The 16,078-nt window shown below is 55.0% G+C and overlaps 2 protein-coding genes across 3 annotated transcripts; both read left to right on the top strand.

Annotated features, from left to right (window-relative positions):
- The first annotated feature begins 467 nt into the window (after nt 1–467).
- RBP5 (retinol binding protein 5) lies at nt 468–2,176 on the top strand. Of its 2 annotated transcripts, none has more exons than XM_037387804.1 (4): nt 468–621; nt 854–1,032; nt 1,499–1,655; nt 2,046–2,176. In XM_037387804.1, exons 1-4 carry the CDS (start codon nt 549–551, stop codon nt 2,057–2,059), a joined length of 423 nt encoding a protein of 140 aa, XP_037243701.1. In that variant the 5' UTR covers nt 468–548; the 3' UTR covers nt 2,060–2,176. The 2 variants fall into 2 exon arrangements, with proteins under 2 accessions (XP_037243701.1, XP_037243702.1); XM_037387805.1 differs by having other exon boundaries at nt 471–621; nt 1,499–1,600.
- A 5,009-nt stretch (nt 2,177–7,185) lies between these two features.
- C1R (complement C1r) lies at nt 7,186–14,563 on the top strand. Its single transcript, XM_037387767.1, has 11 exons — nt 7,186–7,236; nt 7,967–8,195; nt 8,430–8,622; nt 8,800–8,943; nt 9,091–9,287; nt 9,772–9,919; nt 10,004–10,125; nt 10,717–10,795; nt 11,220–11,360; nt 12,982–13,056; nt 13,284–14,563. Coding segments are annotated over exons 1-11 (2,133 nt in total). The 5' UTR covers nt 7,186–7,234; the 3' UTR covers nt 14,087–14,563.
- The last annotated feature ends 1,515 nt before the right edge of the window (nt 14,564–16,078 follow it).

Below are 16,078 nucleotides of genomic sequence, written 5' to 3'. Positions count from 1 at the left end.
CGTGCTGGGCCTGGGGGCTTCGAGAGGGAAGGGAGGGGCCAGCCGGGGCCGGGGGTGAAGCGATCGGGGGGGTAGCGGTGAAGGGGGTGCGGATCGCACCCGCCCCCCGCCCGGCCCGGGCTCGGCAGAGCGGAGCTGCCGCCCGCGTCGTGTGCCCTGGACGGGGCGGCCGGGCCGGGGGCAGCGCGGGCCGGGGCACAGCTGGGTGGAAGCCCGCAGCCGCGGCGCCGCGGGGGCAGGAGGGGCAGGTTTACGGTGGGCCCGCAGCCCGGGGTTTAACCCCGGCAGCCCCCGAGGAGGGCGGAGGGTGAGGCGGGGACCTGCCGCTCCCGGCCCCCCCCCCCCGCCGAGCTGGCGATGCGGACAGCGGGGGCAGTCCCGGCCTTTTCCGCGCCCCCCGGCGCGGGGACTTTTACGGCAGCGGGGGCCCGGGAGCGGGGCGGCCCCGCAGCCCTCCGCAGCCCCCCCCGCCCCGCCCGGCCCGGCCCGCACGCGCTGCCCGGCCCCTCTCCGTGCCCTGCGCTGCCCGCCCGGCCGTGCCCCCCGGGATGCCCCCCAACCTCACCGGCTACTACCGCTTCGTCTCCCAGGAGAACATGGACAACTACCTGCGCGCTCTAGGTAACCCACCCGCCTCGCCCCCTCCTTCCTCCCCTCTTGCGCCTCTAAAAACACCAGAAAGGGGTTGAGAGCTCCCCCCCCTTCTGCCCGCGACCACCGCCTTTGTGCAGCGGGAGGGGGCAGAGGGGTCACGGCTGGGGGTCCCTGGCTGAAAGAGTGGAGGGGCTCTGCGGGGGTGCTGCTGGGGGGGGGGGGGGGCCGGTCACCCATAGGTCTTCCCCTCCCCCTCCAGATATCAATGTGGTCCTGCGAAAGGTGGTTTGCCTCCTGAAGCCCGATAAAGAGATCATCCATACTGGAAATCACATGGTCATCCGCACGATCACCTCCCTGCGGGACTACGTTATGGATTTTGACCTGGGAGTCCAGTTTGAGGAAGACCTGGGACCTGTGGATGGACGCAAGTGCCAGGTGAGGAGTCCATGCAGTGCCCTTGGGGAACGTGTGTGTGTGTGTGTGTGCGCGCGCATGTGTGTGTGTGCACAAGAACTTGCTCAACTTTTGTTTCCCAAAGAGCTGAGATGCTGGCTGGGAGCTGGCATGCCCCTGCAGGCCCAGGAGCAGGTTCTGGGTAAACCACGGCAGCACGGGTGGGTGCCAGCCGGGCAGAACCCCAGCGCTCTGGGGCCCAGGGGTGCTGTCCTCTGAGCAAAGCCCTGCGGAGCCGAGTGGCAGGGCAGTACTCTGTTGCACTTGGAAACCGGAGGGTCATTCACTCCCCACAGAGCATCAGTTCCAAGCAGCCACCAAAGCAACACCAGATCAGGGGCTGCCTCTGAAAATGTGTCTGAGAAAAAGAGTGTCATGGCTGGAAAGCTGTACTGCCCTGACACACTTGCCTTGGGACAACGTCTTCCCTTCTCCTCCTTTTTTTCAGACAACTGTCTCCTGGGAGGGGGATCAGCTGGTGTGTGAGCAGCTAGGAGAGAAGAGAAACCGAGGCTGGAGGCACTGGCTGGAGGGGGACAAGCTGCATCTGGTGAGGACGCAGCTTGCTAAAATCCCAGTTGCAGTGGGTGGGGGACACAGACAGGGTGAGTGCTGTGGGATCTAAGCCAGCCACGCAGCTTCCTGCCAGCTCCTCTCAGACTTCAGCCCCGTCTCCGCGGGGCAGCCACTGCTGCACACAAACATCCACCTCCAGGGTTTAAAAGTTAACGCAGCTTGACAAAGGCAACAGCCCGTCCGTGTGCCCTGCCGCCTGGCCCATCCGTGCCACCTGGCCCAATCTCTGCTGCCTGGCCCATCTGTGCTACCTGGCCCACTGGGGCTTTGGGGGGTTCAGGAAGACCACACAGCAGCATCTCACCTGCGTGACTCTGGCAAGCACAGGGAGGGCAGGCAGGGCTGCAGTGGCAGCAGCTGAGGAGGGAGAGAAGTGGGGGATCCAGCCTAAACTCCTCTTTTGCCTCCCCTTTCCCCAGCATATGACTGTTGAAGACGAGGTCTGTGTCCAGGTTTTCCAGAAGGTGAAGTGAGCGCTGCCTGACCAGGACCCCACTCCTGAGGGCAAACTGCCCCATGCTGAAAAAGAACCGAGACCTGAGCGAGTCGAGCCCCCTGCAGCAGCATGCTTTCTTTGGCCCCTCAGAGCTGGGATGGGATGGGATGGGCCAGGCTGGGATGGGATGCCATGGACCGGGCCAGGATGGGACGCCATGGGTTGGGATGGACCTGGCCAGGATGGGATACAATGGGTCAGGATGTGCCAGGGGGGATGGGATGCCATGGGCTGGGATGGACTGGAATGGACCTGGCCTGGATGGGGTGCCATGGGCTGGGATGGACTGGAATGGACCTGGCCTGGATGGGGTGCCATGGGCTGGGATGGACTGGAATGGACCTGGCCTGGATGGGGTGCCATGGGCTGGGATGGACCGGGCCAGCATGCAGTGGGCTGGGATGGACCTGGCGAGGACACGATGCTATGGGTCAGGATGTGCCAGGCCGGGATGGGATGTGATGGGCCAGGATGGCCTGAGCCGGTGTGGGATGTGTTGGGCCAGGATGGACCGGGCCGTGGTGCGATGCGATGGGCCGGGATTGGCCCGGACCGGGGTGAAATGCGATGGGCCGGGATAGCCCGGGTCGGGGTGGCTCGGACCGGGTCGGCCCGCGGGCAGGGATCCCGGCTGGGCCGGGCGAGAGGCGGGGAGAGGCGGTGGGCAGGGCGGCGGGGCCGGCAGCGCTCGGAGGCTCCTTTCAGAATAAGAGCGGGGCGGGGAGGAACGGGGCGGGGGCTGCTCCAGGCGCGGCCGGCCCCCAGGGCCGCCTCCTGCCTCCCCCGCCTAGGCCAAGCCCCCGGCTCCCGGGGAAGCGAGGGCTGATGCCCGGGCGGGCGGCGGGGCTGAGCCTGCCGCTGCTGCGGCCACCGGCACCCGCCGTCGGCTCGGGGCCCCGGGGCGCCACGCTCCTCCCAGCGCCCTGGGGTCCCCCGGCAGGACGGTGGGAAGCAGCGCTTGGCCTCCGGAGTCGGGGACTCGCACGTGGCGGTGCGAAATCCTTGCGCTGCTCCCCCGGGAAGGTCCCGGGGGTGAGGAGGATCCCGGCTTTCCTGGGGTAAGAAGCCACAGCCACCGGCTTCGGCCCCAGCAGCCCTGGGCCCCCCTACAGCCATCACAGCTGCCCTGCTTCTCCGAGACCAAGGGACAGCACTGGAGGAGGCCAAGTCCCCTGCAAAGCCAGCCCGGTGCCAAAGGCAGAGGCGTCCTTCCGCGCAGAGAGCTGACAGGACATGCAGGAGCCCACAGGCAGCTATTTCTGAAGGGCACTTGTGGTTGCCCCCACAGCAATAGGTTGAGGAGCAGTGTACGTAGAAGCATGTGGCTGCTGACACCGCGAACCAAGAGGCAGGCAGGTTTTGAAAACACAGGCCCTCCTCAAGCTGAGAAAATGCAATTTCTTTCTTCCAGCAGCTCATCTAAAAAGTAGTATTTTCCAAAGAGCTTCTTCTCAGGGAACTGCAAAGATGAGTGCCATGGGAAATGCGTTACTGCAGAACACGGGATAAGCAAGGGGTTGGGGAGCTGCAGCTGCACCTATAGCTCCAGCCTCTGGCCCCTCAGCATTGCCTCTGAGGGCATCCCAGGCTGCAGCACCCTGTCAGCACCCACAGCACCCACCACCCAGCATGCCATTCATCAGCTCTATGCAGACCTCTACAATACACCATTCCTTCCAGCATAAGGAGCCTCTACATGATCTCCATTGCATCCCGTGGTTGCAGAAGGCATAGCTTTGTCTGACAGCAGCTGAAGCTGGTTCAATGCTTGCCCTCTTCATACTCCACCATACAGTGAGAGCCCTCCTGAGCTGCCCGTGAGCCCCAACACCAAGCTCGCTTCACCACGTCTGGACTGGTATCTTCCAGACCATGTGATCAACAACTAATCAACTGATTTCAGGCCCTGCACCACAGGCTGGTCCAAACTACTCTTTTCTGAGCCTACATTCTGGTTTGAGGGTAGACAGCCACTGCCTTCAGTGGTTCGCCAGGCTCTCCCGCTGGCATGCCAGCCACATAATCGGCATGCAAGCCTGTGGGGCGACCTGCTGAGTGCGTTGCTCCTGACTGGTTGCCAGCCATCATATAGATCCATGACAGCTTCTCGTCTTCAGGAAGCATCTGGTTGTACCAGAACCACAGACAGAAATCAAATCCACTTGATGTGGTCCACACTCACAATACTCCTGAGGGATGATGGTATTCCAGCCTATGCCAGGACTCCAGTGGGTAACTGCCAGCACTAACTCACTTGGTTTTTCCTTTGGCATCACACTAAAGGTGTGATGCCCAAGTCAGATGGTGACTTTGCACAGCAGCACTGTATCGCTGAGGCATGAGCCTGTGGGAGGAGAGGATGCTAGCGTGGGGCAGGGGATAAGGTGTGGTGTTGTGAGGACACCGTTCTTGCCCCTTGCTGAGCGACTAGTGCTGCAGAACCACCTCCCTGCTGGGGTATTGCACTTGGCTTTGCTCCTTGATTTAGAAGGCACAGAAACAGATGGCCAAGCTGCTGCTGCTGGCCACCATCTCATACCAGGGGGAAGACCTTCACTCTTCAGTGAGTCCTGAGCCTTCTTTTGGTGCAGGTCATCTCCTCTGTATCAGCCAGAGCTGCAGGAGTGGCATGATTTGTCTGAAAAAGTGATAAGGCACTGAACAGCACAGGCCTGGCCATGGGAAGCCCAAGCCCAGTGGCTAGTGGCAGTGTCCCCAGAAGGCTGCAGTGGGTCATCAAACCAAGGGGTTGAGTGTAGATGCCCTGGGAAAGCGCCTTAGTGTTTATGGGTGACCCTGGGTCTGTGGCCTTGCTGTACTGCAGGGTGGGTGGTGTAGCTGTAGGAGGCCCAGCAGAGGTATTTCTCTGTCCTCCTTGCTTCAGGTTTGAGGATAAAGTATCCAACTTCTCCTCCATGGTGGATGAGAGGGTCTGCACATCAGAGGATGGTCTCATGGCTTCTGAGGCTGTGGTCTCCAATGACCTGCTGTAACACACTGTATTCAAAGCAGGAGTCTGTCACCATGAGAGGAGGTTGGCATCTTTGTGTTGAAGATCTATACTTCCTTTACTTTGCTCTGACACAGTCTGGATTTATTGTCCAGTCCTTTTGTGAGCCCAGCAGGCAGCAGACAGGCGCTGGTCTTGGCGTTCTAGGCTCCTACATGTATTCCGTGGTCCTACATGTATTCTGCTCTTAAGTGAAGTCAGGCACAGACATCTTCCTGAGGGAATAAATGATAGCAGGTATCTCCTGGCTCCTACCTGCCAGCAAGAGGACTGCAGAGAGCATCTGAAGGGGAACGCCACCAGTATGAGCACTGGAGCAGGACTGGGGGGCATAGCTATGTTGTCCAAATCAGGTGGTTCTGTGGGATGTGTTAGAGGTGGGCTGTTTCAGTTAGACATATCCCCGCTAACCACCCTGGCTTCACCGCCTGAAGTACTCTGCTGGTAGCCCAGGTAGTGTTACGAGGGTGAGGGGAGGAAATGAGGACATGGGAGATGTGTCCTGGAAGGGGTGCTCCCAGGAGTGCCTCCTGCACAGAAGATTCCTTCCCGCAAGCACGCCGAGATGATCAGCTCCCCGGCAAGGGATCCTGTGCCACTCTGCCTGCCGGCGCTGTGCCGAGGAGCCCTGCCCGTGCTGCCCCACATGCTGCATCGCTCCCAGAGCGGTTCCCAGCCCTGCCCGCACTGTCCCGCTGCGGTGCCGGGACATCATCTCCCCTCCACGGTGGTGGGACCATGAGCTGGCATCGCTCTCCGCATGGCACAGCACAGTGGGAGCGTTCATCCCACGGAGGGGATGGCTGGAGGTCTGGAAGTACTGGAGTAAGGTCCCCCACTTAACCTTAATTCTGATGCATGGGGCCATACAGTGTTATGACAGAGCCACTAATTACATGTTCATGTGATCTTTTTCAGATAATAACTCAAAGACATTTGATGAGCAGGTTCTCTAGTACACTTCCATAAATATCCCAAAGATGCTTTCTTCATTCTTTTTCTATTTTCATCTTCATTCAACAGGTTTTTGAGGCTGTGAACTGTTTCCTGTGATTTCAGTGCAAGAAACTTGTTGATTTCTCTGAAGCCACCCATTAATTCTAAGGGAAAAACACTAAAATGATGTTTTATCTCTTACACCAAAGTCTGAAAGCCAAGAAATTTCAAACTTCACGAATTCTGTGGCACACAATACATGTCTTGGGCACTAAGCTGATAAAAGATTGAAAGGTGTTTTTAAGTTGTTGTGTTTCCTTATTTCCTCATTAAATAACACAGGCCTTATCTAGCTAGCTGGTTTCTCCTAAAAATGCTTGCAGAAGAAACAGCAAGAAGTGTCCTTGGAAAGGAACGTGTTCTCAGAGTGCTTTTAATTCCATATGTTTGCTTATTTTTCTTAATATTTAAGGCAAATGCCCAAGTTTTCTTGCTTTCCCTGAAGAAGCTCCCAGTTCCCATCCCAAAAAAACCTCCCAGGTGCTCTTCTTCAGCAAGCCAGAACAGAGAAAACTTGGCTTTTTTTGGTGGTTTGATGTTTTTTTGTAAGCTTCATCTATTAAGACTAAAATTTCTGGTCTTCTTCCCACAGCAGAAACCTGCCCATATGGGGTGGGGGGAGTGAAGGAGAACATCTCGGGGGGGACGGGACACAAACCCAGAGCAGCTGCGGGGTGGCGGCTCCAGCCCCGGGGGGGCTCCATCGGGCGTTCCGCTGCCTCCCCGCCCGGGAGAGACGGACGGGCCCTGCCCGGCGCGGGGGTGAGACCCCCGGGAGCGCCTCCCGGAGCGCGTCTGCAGGGCGCGGGGCGGCGGCAGCAGGGGGCAGCAGTGCCGGGCGCCCGGGCGGCCGCAGCCTCTGTCACCGGGCCCCCTCCCGGCTCCGGCTCCCCCGGCCCCCGGCCCCGCCCCGCCCCCCCCGCTCCCCCGACTCCTCCCCCCCGCCCCCCCGGCTCCCCCCGCCCCCGACTCCGTCCCTGTCCCCCTCCTCCCCGTCCCCCTCCCGGCTCCCCCCACCGGCTTCCCCCGCCCCCGTCCCCCCCCAGCCCCGCCGAGCCGCCCCGGTCCCCGCCGCCAGCCGCCCGCAGCCGGAGCCGCGCACGGACATGTGAGTGGGGGGGCGGTGGGCTGGACCCCTCCAGGGCGAAGGGGCAGCGGTGCAGCTCCGCTGGCACGCAGGGCTGCGGAAGAGGGAATTCCCCGGCTGGTGGTTCCGTGAGCTCTGGGCAGGGAGCTTGTTTTGGAGGAACACGGAGAGTCCCGTTCCCCGGGGGGGATCTGCAGAATGAGGAAAAAGAAAGAAAAAAAATAAGTGCCAGCTTTTGGAGGAGAGAAACCAAGGCATGGCGGGGTCCAGGGCTGCCCGGGGGGCACTGGGGGATGGCTCCTCCGCAAACTGGGCTTGAGAGCCACAGACCCTCACCGCCCCCACCGGGCAAAGAGCTTCCGATCTAGCGGTGTCCAGAAACGATCCACCAGCCCAGGGCCAGAGGGAGCAGCCCCCCCCGCGGCTCTGAGGGAGCAGCCCCCCCCCCCCGCTCTGAGGGAGCAGCGCCCCACCCCCCCACCCCCACCCCCAGCCTCTGAGGGACCAGGGAACTTGCCTGTGCCCCCTCAGATCGATGCCTCCCTTGGCTGGTGGCAGCACCTTGCTGGAAGCTGGCTGGTGCTGCTGGCTGCCATGTCAGCTGTCCTTCTCGCTCCTGGGCCACCCAAGCCAGAAGGGGGACCTGCAGCAAGGCTCCCGTTAGGTAGTGCACAAGTCACCTGTGAAGTCTCCTCCGACTTTGGATGACCTAATTTTGTGCAATGTCATCGTTTACTTACCATGTTCACAGGCACACTCTTCTGCTCGTGTGGGCCTTCCTTTTCTTTGGAGTCATCAATTCCAGTACAGTCCCAGGAAAGTTCTTTGGGGAGATCAGATCCCCTGGTTATCCCAAGCCGTATCCCAACAATAACATCAGCGTCTGGGACATCCATGTCCCAAAAGGCTATGTGGTGAAGCTGACCTTCATGTATTTTGACCTGGAGCCATCTGAGTCCTGCTTCTATGACTATGTTAAGGTACCTGCATAAACACTGGGGCTGAGGGGTGGCTGGAGATTGGAATTTGGTGGCCACCACACGCAGTGGGTCCTCATTCACCAGGCTTCCTCTCGTGCTTCCCACAAAGGGAAGGGAAGGAGTTAAAGAGAGAAATGGGAGGAGCAGGTACTGGCAGCTCATGGCTGAGTGACAGGGGTCCACAGGCAGGTGGTATCTTCTTGGGCAACTGTGATTTCCCCTTAACCTTGACAGATCAAAGCAGACAAGAGGAACTTGGGCCGATACTGTGGCCGGCTTGAGTCACCCACAGGCAATCACCCAGGAAGGAAGGAGTTTGTGTCTAAGGGGAACAGGATGCACCTGGCGTTTCACTCCGATTTCTCCAACGAAGAAAACGGCACGGTGATCCCCTACAGGGGCTTCCTGGCCTATTACCGAGCTGTGGGTGAGTAGGCAATACCCTCGGCATGCAAAAAGGTACCTGTGTGGCTCTAACCAATTTTTCTTCTTGTCAGACAAATAAAGAGAAGGTGTAAGCAAGGACATGGGTGTCTGTGTACTTTCAGTGAGTGGCAGTTTTAACACTTTCCTCCCCTTGTCCCTGCATCTCATATGTCCTCAGATCTTGATGAATGTGGCCCTAACTACGCTGCTGAGACAGAAGAAAGGCCTCGGTGCCAGCACTTTTGCCACAACTATGTGGGTGGCTACTTCTGTTCTTGCCGGGCTGGCTACCAGCTTCAGAGTGACCACCACTCCTGCAAAGGTAAACTGAAATTGGTAAAGATCAAAGAGTTCCAGGGAAGGAGCCCTGCAGCCAGGAAGGGTGGGAGAAGTGGCTTAGGGAGCAGACGGCAGGGCCGCAGAAGACATGGCTCCACAACGTGACCTCTGCTTTCTTCCTTTGCGCCAGTGGAGTGCAGCAGCCAGTTGTTCACAGAGGCAGCTGGGTACCTGAGCAGCCCGGAGTACCCCCAGCCTTACCCTGAGGACCTCCAGTGTAACTACAGCATCCGTCTGCAGAAGGGCCTGTCTGTCATCCTCAAGTTCTTGGATCCCTTTGAGATTGATGACCACCAGCAAGTCCACTGTCCTTATGACCAGCTCAAGGTACTGGAGACTGGCAAACTCCACTTCCAACCCCGCTGCCAGATCCAGACAGGAATTGTGGGGACACCACTCCTGGGATGAGAAATACAGGATCTGTACAAGGAGGGTGCCTGGCACAAAGGACTGAGCTCTTCCCCTGTCTTCCTCCCTCAGTGCACTTAATTACTGCTGTCCTGAGGTCAGAGGCTCTGGGTCACAGGCCGCTCTGAGGGAAGCCAAAAAAATCATCCCTCTTCCAGTTTTATCTCCCTTTGATTTAATCTCATGATTTGAAGGGGTCAATAGCTCTGTTTCCCCTGAGAAGGGGGACACAGAGCTTGTGGTCGGTCGGCCCCCTGCTCTCATCGGTCAGCAAGGGTGGGTCAGACCACCAGCCCTGCTCGCCATCACAGGCACTGTCGCACTTGGTCTGGACTGAGATATGGGTGCTGGGGCAGAGAGGCATTTGTGTTTCTGTCCCTGTGATACCTGTTCTCCTCATCAGATCCAAGCACGTGAGAGAGAGATTGGTGAATTCTGTGGCAAGGAGTCACCCGGCATCATTGAAACCAACAGCAATGAGGTGGACATACTCTTCCTCACTGATGAGTCGGGGTTCAGCCGTGGCTGGAAGATCCACTACACCTCGGAGAGTAAGCCATTTCTTCCCCAGAGGCTGCTACAGCCGATCTACGCCATTGGTTAATGCCAACTTACTTTGTCCCATTCTCTAACAGAAATACGGTGCCCGCAGCCTGTCCCACAGGATCAGTTCACCATCATCAGGGACCTTCAGCCTGTGTATCAATTTCAGGACTATTTCATCGTCAGCTGCAAGACCGGGTATAACCTGGTGGAGGTGAGACCCCTTCTCTGCTCCCTACAGCCATGCTCTGGCTGCTCTTCAGCCTGTGTAAGCCTCTCACCTGTCAGCAAAACTGTCTTCGGAGATTTCGCTCATGGCAACCTCTTGCAACTGCTGTTTCTTCCTTGCTCCTGTCGGCTTTCTTCCAGTGGTTTCTCCCTTCCCAGCTCCCTTCCTTATGTAGTTACTGTCTCACAAAGCCTTGGTAGAAGATGAGAGACAAAGATCCCAAGAAACACTGGTAAACAAGACTGTCTCTTTGGAAGGATGTGAAATTGGATGTGAAGGAGATGCATCTGCCCCCCTTGCTATCCTGTTGCCAGGACTGGGTAGCACCCCAGACTCGCCGCGGTGCTGTGGTTGCTGGCTGCTGCTGCCTGTGCCTGCTGGGAAGGGTCTGTAGCCTGTGGCAAGCACAGGACAGAGGGAAGGCAGCAAAGGGAGAGGGCAGCAGCTGGAACAGACTGCAGAGGGGCACCTGTTGGACAGCAGCGAACAGAAGGGCAGACAGAACAATATTTTGATGTGGGGGAGGGAATGTAAGGCTCTGTACAACCAACAGAGGTGGTTTTCTCTCCCCCACAGGGGCACCGAAAGCTGCTGTCCTTTACGGCTGTCTGCCAGGCAGATGGAACATGGCACCAGTCCATGCCCCACTGTGAAAGTGAGTGAGCTGAGAAGAGGGATTATGGCCCCTGCTGTGGCTTTCCCCCTCCGGGAACATGGGGACCTCAGTATCTATGAGTCAGTTTGGCTGTGGCCATAGAATCATGGATCTGCTGGTTGGAAGGACTTGTGGAGGTCCACTGTTGACTTTCATGACGTTTTTCCACTTGCAAAAGCTTAACCATTTCTCCTCCCTTACAGAAATGCATAAAATATCACTAAAAATTTGCTATAAAGTTGTAAGACCTAAAAGCAAAAGATCCCAGTCAGGGATCCATTTTGGAACAAGGTCTCTCTGCCTGCTGTACTGACTGGTCCTTCCCACCACGGGCACAGTCGCAGCTGCCCCTAACCCTGCAGGCAGTAAGGCTGGCTTTGGCTCATCTCGCTTTTCTTCTGCTTTTTTTTTGTTGTTTTTGTAGTTGTGAACTGTGGCGACCCTACACCCCTGAGCAACGGGGCATTCAGCTATGTCAACAAGCCTGCAGACAACACCTACCAGTCGGTGATCACATACCGATGCAATGAGCCATATTATCGCATTGTCACCAGAACAGGTGGCGGTGAGTCCTAACCCCACGTGGGCATTGAAATCCCTGTGCAAAAAGCTGTCCCAGATTCCCAGTTAGAGTCGTCCCTGCTCCCCAGGCTCAGGGCTCATGCTCTCCTCCTGCAGAGGCTCTCCCATCTTTCCTTGGCTCTGCAGCACAGCTCCTGAGGCTTGTCACCCCAGCTATTCCCAACTCTGCTTCATTCCCAGAGTCCGTCACGCCCCTCCTACACACTCTCCTTAACTTTTGCAGAAGGTCTTATTCTCTCACCTGTAGTCATGATTTGTTCTTCCCTAGTGGATTTCATTCTTTCACTGAAATTTGAGGCATGGTGGCTGGGAATCACCAAAACTCTGAAAACTCACCACACCAGCCCAAGTTGCTACAGATGCAAATAAACAAACTCACATTTCACTCCACTGTAATGCTGTTTACCTTTTGGAATATTGTTCAGCAGCAGAGACGTCTAAGGGCTAAATAACACACAGACAGAAAAACCTGTTTTCATGCAGCAGGTCAGAAAAATTAAGGCAACATTCAAACCCATTCACATGCCTTCCTTTTGCACCTGGAACATGATTTGATGGCACAGGAGCTTTGGTTACGGGAACAGCATAAGGAGTTTATGAATTCCTTGCCTTGGCTGCTCATTTAGACTCCAGAGAAAAAAATGTAGATTTTTAAGCTGAGTCAGTTCTTGACATGGTTGCCAGCATGGGCGTAGAGTTGTGCAGCATGCCTGAGAGGGGTGAGACGCTCCCTGGGTCCAGGAGCAAACAGCTAAGGAGTTCTTTAAGTTGGTAGTAACGTTGAATTTGATTATTCTTGTACCTGAGTTTAACTCCTTCATAAAGAGTCAGAGCTGAACCTCAACAGAAAAAAGTCAGGAGCAAGTAAATATCAGTACCAGCCACATTCCGGTGGTGAGTCATCATGATTTAGGCAATTTTGAAAGAGAACAGCAAACCCTTTATTGGAAGCATTTGCTACAGTGTAAGACAAATTGTATCTCAATTATTTTTAGTCACCAGCACAAACTTTCTATGAAAAGTGGGAATGCTGGAGGTAGGAGAGTCTCTGCTGAGAGGTGACAGGCAACTTCGCTGACCTGCAGTGTAGCCTCCGAAATAGATACTGAACACGTACAGTAATGGTCTCATCTTTTTTTCTGTTTCTGGAACAAACCACCTTGTCCAACTCTCTGCAAACTACAGAGACCAAAACCTTGGATTTAAAATCCACGTCCTTACTTCTTCTCTCCCTTCTTTGGGCTAATAAGAGCTCTGTAAGCATGTGAAGTCTTTGCTTCACTCAGATAACTCTTCAGGTTTTTCTTCTAGGGAAGCAATGCCTGAGCTTTACTGCTCCCCTGGAGCTGAGGTGCTCTGAGATGCACATGCTACCCCAGATGGAGATGTTCCAGACTATACCCCCGGTGGCTTTTCCTGGGAGAGGCTGTTTTGGGATGGAAGGACTGAGAGCAACATGTGGGATAGCTTGGAAAGAGGAACCCCTTGAAAATATTCTGTTGTGTTCTGTTCTTCTGTGCTGTCCTGTCCTATCCTATCCTATTCTTTCTTCCCACCCCATCCCTGGAGGCCTGGGTCTCATTCACTTCCTTCTCATCCTACAGACACATTCACCTGCTCTCCTGAGGGAACCTGGGTGGATCGAGATGGCCAGATGAAGATTCCTGCCTGTTTGCCAGGTCAGTAAAAAACTCTGACTTTGGTGCTTACTGGTCCATGCTTACAGTCAGCACAAAGCCAGGACAAAATGCAGGGAAGGGAATGAGGACAATGGTGTCAGTGAGGGAGGACAGGGAAATCTATCCAGGAAGGCAAAAATAAGGTGAAATCAAACCGTGGTGGTAGGAAGGAGAGAGACAAGCCAGGGCAACGGAGGGTGTCATCATCTCCTTGCGTTTCTTCACAGTGTGCGGGAAGCCGGTCAACCCTGTTACTGAAGTCCAGCGGATCTTGGGTGGCAAGTCGGCAAGGAGAGGCAACTTCCCTTGGCAGGCTTTGACTGGCATCCATGGGCGAGGGGGTGGCGCGCTCCTGGGCGACCGCTGGATCCTGACTGCCGCCCACACCATCTTCCCCAAAGGGGCTGGGGGGAGCAATGTCAGCCTGGAGCAGCTGTCAGAGGAGGCTAACATTTTCCTCGGCCACAACAAGGTAGAAGAGCTCCACAAGATGGGTAACCACCCTGTACGTAGGATCTTTATCCATCCAGATTACAACCCCAGTGATGAGTACAACTTCAATGGGGACATAGCCCTGCTGGAGCTGAAACACCCAGTGACCCTGGGCCCTACCGTACTGCCCATCTGTCTCCCAGATACCACCAACACCACGTTCTACGTGGATGGGCACATGGGCTACGTGAGCGGGTTTGGTGTGGAAAAAAATTTCATTTCAAATCATTTGAAGTATGTGAGCCTGCCAGCTGTTGCTCGAGAGGAGTGTCAGAGGTGGCTGGACAGTAAGAAGGGACATGTACCTATGGTTTTCTCTGAGAACATGTTCTGTGCTGGCTTCCTCAGAGACAAGCGAGACACCTGCCAGGGGGACAGTGGGAGTGTCTACACGGTGCTAGATGCAGAAAGTGGTCGCTGGGTGGCTACTGGTATTGTTTCTTGGGGTATCGGCTGTGCTGAAGGTTATGGCTTCTACACCAAGATCCTCAACTACTTGGACTGGATCAAAGGGATAGCAGGGGAGGACAGGCTCTAGACACTGCTCTCTCCTGCTAGCTGAAGAATCACCAACAACATGTAAATTTCCAGACACAGAAAATCGTATCTAAAGCTTTGGATGATGTACCAAAAGCTTTCCAAACACACAGACTATGTCTGAAAGCCACCACACTGTTTGATAAATTTTTGGTGGCACCATCAAAACTTACCAAAGCTGTTGTACCACTGGCGGCCTGTGGGATGCCTCTGAGGACGCTCTCGTTCTTCCAGATCTTATTACTGGATGAAGCCTTAATAATATCATGAAATCTCAGGACAGCAAACCTATTCTTGTTTGAAGCGCTCACGATACCATCAGACTGCTGCAATCTACTGCTGTACTCTGTGGTGTGGGAGGGCTGCAGGGCAGCAGACTTTCCTGAAGGATGTGGTTCTTTGTGCCGAGTACAGCATACATATGCCCATTGGCATCAGTGAGATTCTACAAATATTAAAATCATTGCTGGAGAAACCAGGTGTGCTGTGGTTTTCTGTCTTTGCTTTTAGCAACTAGTAAACATTCCCCATCACTGAAAGTAACCTATGGAGTTTATACAGGGATTGCTTTACCTGCCACTAAAACATTTCCAGTTCTTTAACGGCACGTGGCATTTAGTTACCTGTCACAAAACTACCATTAGATTACCTGGTCTGAGACTCCAGGTGGCTTCAACGGAGGCAAAAATAAGTTGTCTGTGTGATGTCACATTCAAAAGACAGGGAAGACGACAACCAGTCTCATGGAGAAAAGAGCCCAGGAACTGTTACTGATCAGAATTTGGGGATGAATTTTTTTATACTCTACAAAATAAGGCCCTGACTGCAGGACAGCAGCTCTGAAATGATGCCAACTCAGAGAGAAGGTGACACCTCTTGTGTTGTGGGTATTCTCTGGAGTTCTTGACTAGTTTTGCTGCTGCAGAACAGCCTGCCTTTTTCTTATGAGTCATTGAGAGAACTGAGGTCTGCGACGGCCTGGCAGGAACTCGGGGGGGCAAGGTCATAGCTGCCTTCTCGCACTGTTTTCTGTGAGATCCAGCTGTGGATCTCCTCAGGTGTCAGTATGTCTCATTTGCTTTTGAGATAACATATCCTGGGGAGCGAGCTGCGAAATTGCACATCTGATACAAGTTCACCCATGATCTCCAGGGTTGGAATTCTGTTGATCTTTCCCATTTGTGTGGGCAAGAGAAGAGCAGGAGAGGCAACAGGAGCATGGTAAAACAAGGTGCCCAGTTGTACAGGAGCAATGGATAAAACCTGGTCTGGGGGAGGGAAGGGAGGTTGCAGAATATGCAGCTGGGGGAGTATTCCAGGTGAAGAACAGGGAATTTCTGAGATGTTCAGTGAGTACAGGTGACAAGGACAGAAAAATACCCAACTCTTCAGTCCTTGTAAAAATTGAGAAAAATTACAGAGAAGGCATCTTAAAGGATCTCCTACTTTGCAGGAGACTAGGAAACTTCAGGAAACCGAGGCATGGAGAACAGATGATTTGCCTCAAAACCCCAGTGGAACCTGTGACCCCCCTAGGAACAGCAATCCCAGCTAAGTGAGTTGCTTTCCTGTCTCCTGCTCTTCGACCATTGGGCCACATTTCTGTTTCTCTTCTCCTCGGCTGTCCTGAATTGATTTCAGCAGTTTGCCTTCCCTTGCTTTTGAGAAAGACTGGAGTTCATCAGCAGGTTGGTGAGTAATCACACGATGCTGCTTGCTTGAGTGGCTTTGTGGGCAGAGGAGTTGAGGAAATGTCTTACCTTAGTTTGAAGGTCACTTTTCAGAACTTAAAATGGATTAATTTTCCCCAAATCATACCTTGTTGAGCTGTTCCTACTGCTGAAGTATCCATCACATAGCCAAGGCAGAAGCTTCCTAATAGCCAGACACAGCAGGCTGTAAGACTTCTAGTGGCTTTCGCTCATGATTACCCCAGATGCTTGGCTTTGTCTGTATAATTTGTAAAATTCTAATACATACTGTGAAGCTATAA

This window comes from Falco rusticolus, chromosome 5 (genome assembly GCF_015220075.1).
Source record: "Falco rusticolus isolate bFalRus1 chromosome 5, bFalRus1.pri, whole genome shotgun sequence".
NCBI classification, from domain to species: domain Eukaryota; kingdom Metazoa; phylum Chordata; class Aves; order Falconiformes; family Falconidae; genus Falco; species Falco rusticolus.
The sequence above is the reverse complement of the archived record's forward strand: the minus strand, read 5'-3'. Positions and strand labels throughout refer to the sequence as shown.